Source organism: Solanum dulcamara, chromosome 4 (assembly GCF_947179165.1).
Source record: "Solanum dulcamara chromosome 4, daSolDulc1.2, whole genome shotgun sequence".
NCBI classification, from domain to species: domain Eukaryota; kingdom Viridiplantae; phylum Streptophyta; class Magnoliopsida; order Solanales; family Solanaceae; genus Solanum; species Solanum dulcamara.
Genome location: NC_077240.1, coordinates 25,661,505 through 25,669,821, shown reverse-complemented (window position 1 = coordinate 25,669,821; position 8,317 = coordinate 25,661,505). Strand labels below are relative to the sequence as shown.

At 38.6% G+C, this 8,317-nt stretch overlaps 1 protein-coding gene across 1 annotated transcript; it reads right to left on the bottom strand.

Moving 5' to 3' along the window:
- Positions 1 to 1,021: 1,021 nt before the first annotated feature.
- LOC129887106 (uncharacterized) lies at positions 1,022 to 7,044 on the bottom strand. The gene is made up of 7 exons (XM_055962065.1): positions 6,766 to 7,044; positions 3,832 to 4,476; positions 2,657 to 3,278; positions 2,459 to 2,559; positions 2,281 to 2,370; positions 1,492 to 1,619; positions 1,022 to 1,343 (listed from the first exon to the last, which is right to left on the bottom strand). Exons 2-7 carry the CDS (start codon positions 4,375 to 4,377, stop codon positions 1,211 to 1,213), a joined length of 1,620 nt encoding a protein of 539 aa, XP_055818040.1. The 5' UTR covers positions 4,378 to 4,476; positions 6,766 to 7,044; the 3' UTR covers positions 1,022 to 1,210.
- Between the last annotated feature and the right edge of the window lie 1,273 nt (positions 7,045 to 8,317).

Here is an 8,317-nt window from a genome sequence, read left to right as displayed (position 1 = left end):
TCTACTAATGGAAGTGTCTTTTTATCATACAGTGACAGTACATTCACTAGGAATTATTTGGTCCTGAATCAATTATGTGTACAGCCTGTTTATGTATTTGTTGCTTACAAGTAACCAGTCCCCTCAGCTACGGGCATTGAGTTTTTGATCTAGAGAAAGGGAGAATATCTGAAAAGTGTTGGTGGAAAGCCAATCTAAACAATTATACGTTGGTTCTACCACGTAAAAACACTCTTAATAGAACTTTAGTCTAAGCGCGCAGTGACCAATAAGCCACTGGTTTCATTGGGTCAGCCAGGGATGTCCAACTTAGCCTTATTCATAGAGCTCTTGTTTTTTGGCCAAGTATACATGAATTCCAAGAGATAGTAAGCCCTTCGAGATAACTTCCTTCCCTGTGATTATAAATCGTCTCTTTTAACACCTTCAACCATTATTGTTCCACACCTAAAGATCGGTGACATGACCAAATGATCTCTTCTAGTGACCTTTCATTTTTATCTTCTACATATGCTACTTGCACCTTTCTTCTAACGTGGTCATTTCTGTCTTGCATGACCAATATGTTGGACCTTCGAGGCCTAACATTCACCCTCATATAGCATTGTCTACCTTACAACTGTTCCACTGAACTTGCCTTTTGTTTTGGTAGGTAATCCTCCTCTCGCACAGTACTCAAGTAGACAACTGACTAGTATTGTGCTAGACGTCAACCTACCTCAATCCTTCTCCCTTATCAAGGCTTGGAAACCAACAAGTTGAGGAAGCTCACACAGCAGAATTACAAATTACTAGAAGTCAATCAGTGATTCACATTTGAGGGATGGGAAAAGCTTTCAGAGGTTCAACAGATGAGACTCTCTGCTGAAGTAATAAAACCCTCCTATGACAACTTCCAGCAGAAAAACACAGATAAAAATTTGACATTCCCAAAGAATGTACTCCTAAAGAAAAGGAAAACAATCACCAAAACTGGCTTGACTGCACAGAAAATAGGGAAAGCCAAATAAAAAATCAGGGATGAAAAATTAACTAGGGCAGGGCGGCATACATTTATGAGACACCAAAATATTCCTGTATACAATTTGTTCCCAGATATCTCTGGTCATGAAACTCATGATTACTGCATATGGAAAAGATATCCTCATTGTACTTGCTTAAATCTAAACAATGTGCAAGAGCATATGCCAAAACAATTCTTAGCAGGCTTTCAAGCCTGTCCCTTTTCATGAATGGCCTTGTAGCACTGGAGACTGCACAGAGGAAGTTTTGTCTTAGAATCACGATACTTGTATGGATTCACGCAGGAAGGACCAGCACATTTCTCACGAGGAGGAGGGTAACTGCAAATTAGCAATAAAAACACAATCCAGAACCCCTTAGCAACTTAAATAGTGCTTCTTTCATGTAGCAAATCAAAGATATCCAGGCTCCACCTCCTGTCTCCAATTTCACAGGAAAAAAAAAAGTGGGGTGGAGAGAAACCCTTACCTGCAAGGTTTTGAGTCAAAAATATGAGGTAAACCCATATCTTCAGGAAACGTCACTACAGTCCCGGTAGGGCCCATAACCACTCTGACAGTGCTTTTTGCAAGCATCTGCTCTTTGGCAGCCTTCTCCTGCCAGATAGAACGTTAATTAATTGTCAGCTTCATAACTTTGCTACAAAAGGCAATGTACCTACCAACAAGCAGCTAAGTTGCTCGGACTTGGGTGCAGTTATTCGGCACGGAAGCGTATCCGAGGGCCGGATTCAGAAATATTCAAATTTTAAAATTCGGGGCTACATATCCAAGTATGGATAGGGGTGCTGGGATTCATCTAAAAAATTCAAAATTATATAATAGTGCTATAAAGATATTCTAAATTTTGAGAGATACAAGATATTTTTTGGAAAACTTACATGTATGTCGTAGAATTCAATCTTTCATTCTCCAAGATGGACGTTAATATAAATTAATTATCAAAAAATAAACATGCTAATAACTAGTTTAGAAATTATCCTTCTTTTCTATGGGAAAGAAACAATTTATAAATAGCAAATTTTGACCAAGAGGAAAAGCTAAAAGGATTGAAGGTATGACATTTTCATGTCTTAAATTTGTTTTATCTTTTATTTTGAGAAATCAAAATCCCAACCCACCCACCACCAAAAAAAAATGTCCATGGACTCTGGTCAAAGTATCTGGTGTGGGTCGACCAAATCCCGCACCCGTATCATGTAGACATGGCCATGGCAGCAAAAATGAAGAGTATGCACAACTTAGACAAGCAGTTTACCTGAGCCAACTCTTCCTGCCGCTTCTTTATTTTATCTTCTCGCTTCTTCCTGTTAGAATCTTGACCTAAGATTTTCCTAATTGCCTCAGCCTGCAAATTCCAAAAGGCAATGCTCATTTCATCATCATATGATCTTAAAAGAGCACATACAGTAAGCAGGAAAAGGAACAAGGGAAACCTCTGATTCACGAGCAGCCTTCTCATTTTGCATTCTACGTTTCTGAGCAGCCTCTGCTTTCTTCAGTTGCTGCTCAACATCAGTGAGCTTCTCCTTTTGCTCTGTCGAAAAGCAAAGATGGCAAGACAAATTTGAAAATCAGGAAAAGAGTTCTAGAGCAAAGAAATACGACTGGAACATATAACTACAGGGTATTACTTCGAGGTGGTGCCGGTGGTAAACCATTAGGGAACTCAATCTGACTCACAGAAGAATCCTTGCTAGAGAGGAGAGCTCGTTGCCGTGTTGTAAGAGTCATTTCTCCTCTCATTGTATCGATCGATGAATCTGAGGATTCCTTCTTTTGTTTCTGATTCTTTTTTCCTTCAGGCTCACCATCAGACAGGAACTCTTCCACCTCATAAGCAGTGTCCTCAGAACCTTGCTCAGATTTCTTCCTACCGTCTTTCCTTGACCTTCCCACAGTTTCATCCTTTTCATACTTGCTAACCTTAGAAACCCGGGAAAGACTTCTTTTGTTGGTCAATTCCTCCTCAAAATCTTTATATCCTGAAATCTTCGAGGTTTTAAGCTTCTCCAAGTATCGAATCTCGTCATCTTTCTCATCCTCATCAAACCATTCCGATACACGTCTCTTTGGCACCCTCCTACTCTTACGAGTTAGATCTGACTTGTCACCTCCTTTTTCGAAGGCATTCGGCATTGGCGTTTTCCCCATATCGCCTTTGCCAGCAGCAAAAGAACCTTTGGGTGAATCTCTCGACATAATTCCTTGCAGCCCACTTTTCTTTTCTAAAAGACCGTCTTTGCCCGAAGTGTCCTAAAATAGAGAGGAAAGGTTAATTGGACAGCATTGAAATCTTATTACAGTGATAATCCGACAAAATAAATAAATATCGAAGATTTACTAGCAATAAAAGTAGATTTCTTCCTTTGGTAAATCACGATTAATCACGATTTGCATCGTCGAGAGTTTAGCATTAGTTTTCAAAATTGTATCCAACATAAGGTAAAGGGTTGACCTAAAACCGCTTGTTTTCTATCATAAAGTGTAAATTCCTTGGTAATACTTTGAGGCAAAACTGAGTAATTATTAACTCATTCTTGAAACTTTGATTCTTATGCACTTCAATGTTATGTTCCCTAATATAATGCAACATCTATCTACAAGTTTTTCTTTTCAGTTTCGGAAAGTAAGTTATAGAGGAACGAGTAGAGCAGTGAAACAGAAAATCTCATGTCGCTCACCTCTTTTTCAAAATGATGAAACCAAATAATTCTGAGGGAGACTACTTTTAAGAACACAATTAAAGATCCAAGTGGATTTTAAAAATCCAAATAACCAATTACTTGAGAAGAAACACGTGATAAACCTGTGAAGTGAGTTTTTGACGTGGCAGCGAGCCATCCAAGGCTCGTGCATTTGTAGTAGACAAACCACCACCATATGTACCATGAGAATCAGTTTTGGTTTGAATGGTGCGCGTCACGCCCCCAACTTTCAGCTTAACCTTTTTCAGCTTGCTATCATTGCCAATTCCATCCTGAACATTTCCTGGTTGCCTAAGAGAGGAGCCAAGCTGGGAATATGTAAAATCTCCTGGATCTCCGTTACTATATAATAGACTAGATCCCCCATCCTTACTCTTCTTAAAAGAGTAGTCCTCATCCACTCTGGAAGCAGAGCCTCTAGACATGCAATGATTAAGGTTGAACATCTTACGTCCAGCATTGGCATCATCAGTGTTCTCATCACTGGAAAGCCTACCAAAATCATCTGAAACTGGTGTCAAGGGAGACTGATCACGGCCTTCATGAAAAAAGGGCTTCTCTGGTCTAGGTCGCCGCAACATGAGGCTTCTTTTCTTTCTAACAGTAGCATTGAGCCCTTCAAATCGAGATCCACCAGACTCATCCATGACATGTAAAACAACTACGAACACCAGGAACACGTGTACTACTCACGGCAAAAAGACAACACTTGCTAAATGAGTTTGGTTGTTGCACCAAACTGGAAACTGCAAGCATTCAAAGACATGTCCTTTATTAGCTAATTCATATATGTAGAGAAACATCAAAATAAGTAAAAATGGTTAATAAGAAGTTCCTTTCATTCAGCATTTAATTTATTATAAGATGCGTCCAGGGAATGCAACTAGGGGTAGCAAAATCAACCCAACCCAACCTGTTTAAGTTTGGGTTGGGTATTGACCCGTCCATTCATTAGCTCAACCCATTTCAACCCATAAAAAATTGGTTGATATGTAACCCGAAATGGCTCATGAGATATCTTTTAAAAATATTTTTAAAAAACTTTTTTTTCAATTTGATATGTTATATATAGTCATAGTAAAGAAAAAAAATAATTTTATTAGGTACCAAAATGGTTTGAAAGAACAATAAAACAATTAAGCTTAGTAAAAATTGGGTTGGGTTGAGTTTTGACCCGTTATATAACTCATTACCTAACCCATTTTGACCCAACCCGTTTTGACCCAAACTAATTTGGGTTGGGTTGAGTCTTGACCCAATTGTTGTCTTAACCCATTATGACTCGTCCAAATTTGACCCAACCAGTCCAATTGCCACCCCTAAATGCGACACCCATACATGAAGTAGCATGAACCCACTACCTAGACCATCTCACTATCACCCTTTTTAACATCACACGAAATTCAACATATCAAGCAACAAAAAAAAAGGTAAGGAAAACTATCATCTTGATACAGAATCGAAACATTCATTGAGCAATAACTAAGAAACATGAGACTGAAATCAATTTGAATATCCAAAATTTCCACAACACAGGGAATGAATGTACCCTCGAAAAATGCAAGTATCAATATAATGTCTTATAGAGCTTTGAGGAATGTACTAATGGCCTAAATACCTCCACCTACGTGCAAAGACAATTCATCAACAAGATGTCATAGGATTCTTAATAATGAGTTAATGGCCTTAAGAGGCAAACTCTACAAAGTGGTGGTTAGGTCAACTATGTTGTATATGCAGAGTGTTGACTAGTTAAGAACTGTCATGTTCAGAAGATGAGAGTTGAGAAAACGAGGATGTTAAAGTGGATGTGTGAGAATGCTAGGATAAGCAAGATTAGGATTTAGGAATGAAAGTTAAGAACTGTCATGTTCAGAAGATGAGAGTTGAGAAAACGAGGATGTTAAAGTGGATGTGTGAGAATGCTAGAATAAGCAGGATTAGGATTTAGGAATGAAGATATCCATGACAAAGTGGGAGTGACCTTCGTTAGGGACAAGATGAGGGAAGTCAGAGTGAGATGGTTTGGCCATGTGAAGAAGAGACGTGCAAATGCCCCAATAAGAAAGTATGGGAGGTTGGCAGTGTCAGGGTTAAAGAGAGGTAGAGATCCGCGGAAGAAGTATTGGGATGAGCTAATTAGACAGGACATGCCGCACCTTCAGTTTGCTGATGACTTGACCATAGATAGGGGTTTTTGGAGGTCCAGCATTAGAGTAAAAGGTTAGTAGTTAGTCGAGCATTGTCTCTGTGCATTCCAATAGCATTAGTACAAATCTACTAGTTTCTAGCCCTTCGATTTCTATTTATACATGTTGTTCTTTGCTTCAGTTATATATTGTTATTGTTCCTTTTTCTGAACACTATATAATGATTTCATTAATATTTGTTATATATGCTTTGCATTTATAGGTTATTTATGGCATTGCATTGTTATGAGTTAGTTGAGCCAAAGGTCATTTAGAAACAGCCTCTCTACCTCACTACCCTCCCAGAACCCACCTAATGGGATTACACCAGGTATATTGTGATTGTTGTTGAATTAATGGCCTTATGTAACTCTGCCTATATGTAAAGTAGAGCTGATCCCAAGCACGAATAAATGAGAGTTGCAGTAAATTAAAGGGCCATCTTAAATTAGCCAAACTACCATGAATCCTCTAAATAAAAACCAGTTGAAAAGGGTCCACCTAGGCATGAACACTTGAATATAACCGAATAGATACATAGGGTTCATATAACCAAATACCAACAAAATTAAAATTGAGTTAACTAATTGTTTTGCTCAAAACTTGGGGTGTTAACTGAATTAGCATATAAAGAAACCCATTAGAGGTACCAAAGCAGAAAACATTGTCAAAACAGACACTTGTATATGAACCAACCAATTACAATCAAGCAAAAGCAATTTATACCGAACAATTAAATCATACATCATTCCAATTCACACGCCCCAGTAAAATAGCAACCCAAAAGAAAAGAAATTCACACCGGCAGAACCAAAAGAGAGATATAAATTAAATCAAATCACATACCTGGAGAATGGCACAGAACCGAAAAGCAGCAGCAACGGGGAGCAGAAAAGAAATTGAAATAAAGAGAAGGAAATTGATAAAGAGGGAGTAAAAGGATTGATGAAGAAGAGAGAGAGAGAGAGAGGGAGAGGAAAAAAGAAGGGATTTTGGGTGAGTATTTAGGGTTAGAGAAGTGAAAGGTATCGTTGGTAGCGTTAGAGCCAAAGAAGACTCTCAATATCTTCTCCATTTTTGCCTTTCCTATTCTTACTCACCCCCCACTCCCCACCCCCCCACCCCACCCCCGGAGACCCACCCACACTGTCTGTCTCTCTCTCTCTCTCTCAAGCCTGTAATTTGTTTTGTTGGACTGCCTTTTCTATTTGAACTTTCGCAATCCAAACTCGATAATCCTCTTTATTTCCCATCGTCTTCTATACATTGGTCATACGTCTATCTGCTACGCATTTTTCAACACACTCACGTTAGCATCACCTTTTTACTCATACGCACGTGTTCACTTTCTTGGGCAACAACACCTCAATTTCCCAAACAAATTAAAATCATTATACTTGAAAATAATACTTTCTCCGCCTCATTATTACTTGGTTCATGTTGATTTGACATATTTTTTAATAATTTTTTTAATTAGATATGTATTTTACAAAAGTCATCCATTTGTTGAGGAGATTGGTGTATAAATATCAGGGGGAAAGAGGGACTTACATATGGTGTTTATTGACCTTGCAAAGGCTTACAACAAAGTCCTAGTGAAGTCCTCTGAAGATGCCTGGGGTTTAGAGGTGTGCCAGTAACTTACATTAAGGTGATAAAGGACATCTACGATGAAGCCAAAACTCGGGTGAGAACAGTGGGAGGAGACTCGAAGCACTTTCCAGTTGAGATGGGATTGCACCAGGGAACATTTCTTAGACCGTTCTTGTTTGTCTTAGTGATGGATGAATTGATGTGATATATTTAAGATGAGGTGCCTCGGTGTATGTTATTTACCGATGACATATTGTTGATCGATAAGATACAAAGTGGAGTTAATGTCAGGCTAGAAGTGTGGAGACAAACTCTAGAGTCTAAGGGATTCAAGTTGAGCAAGACCAAAATATAGTATTTGGAGTGGAATTTTAGTGATGACATGCATGAGGCATGTGTGGAAGTGAGGCTTGATACACAACATATATTTAAGAAAGATAATTCAAGTAGCTCGAATCTGTAATTCAGAAAAATGGGGACATCGACGATGTTATCAAACATTGTATTTGTGCGGCATGGATGAAGTGGAGGCCTGTCTCTAGAGTCTTGTGTAATAAAAAGGTACCACAAAAACTTAAAGATAACTTTTATAGAGTGGGGGTTAGACTGATGTTGTTGTACAGAGCAGAGTGTTGGCTAGTTAAAAATTCTCATGTTTAAAAAATGCAGGTTGACAAACTAAGAATGTTGGGATGGATGTGTTGGCATACTAGGAGCGATAAGATTATGAATAAGGATATTCGGGATGAGGCTGGAGTGGCCTCCATGGTGGACAAAATGAGGAAAACGAGATTGAGATAGTTTG

Excerpts from the sequence above, each read along its gene's own strand:
- LOC129887106 (XM_055962065.1), bottom strand. The coding sequence starts at position 4,377 with ATGGATGAGTCTGGTGGATCTCGATTTGAAGGGCTCAATGCTACTGTT. Across the intron at positions 1,620-2,280 it reads GGCAGGAAGAGTTGGCTCAG|GAGAAGGCTGCCAAAGAGCA; the intron begins GTAAACTGCTTG and ends TCTATCTGGCAG. Across the intron at positions 1,344-1,491 it reads TTTGACTCAAAACCTTGCAG|TTACCCTCCTCCTCGTGAGA; the intron begins GTAAGGGTTTCT and ends GCTAATTTGCAG.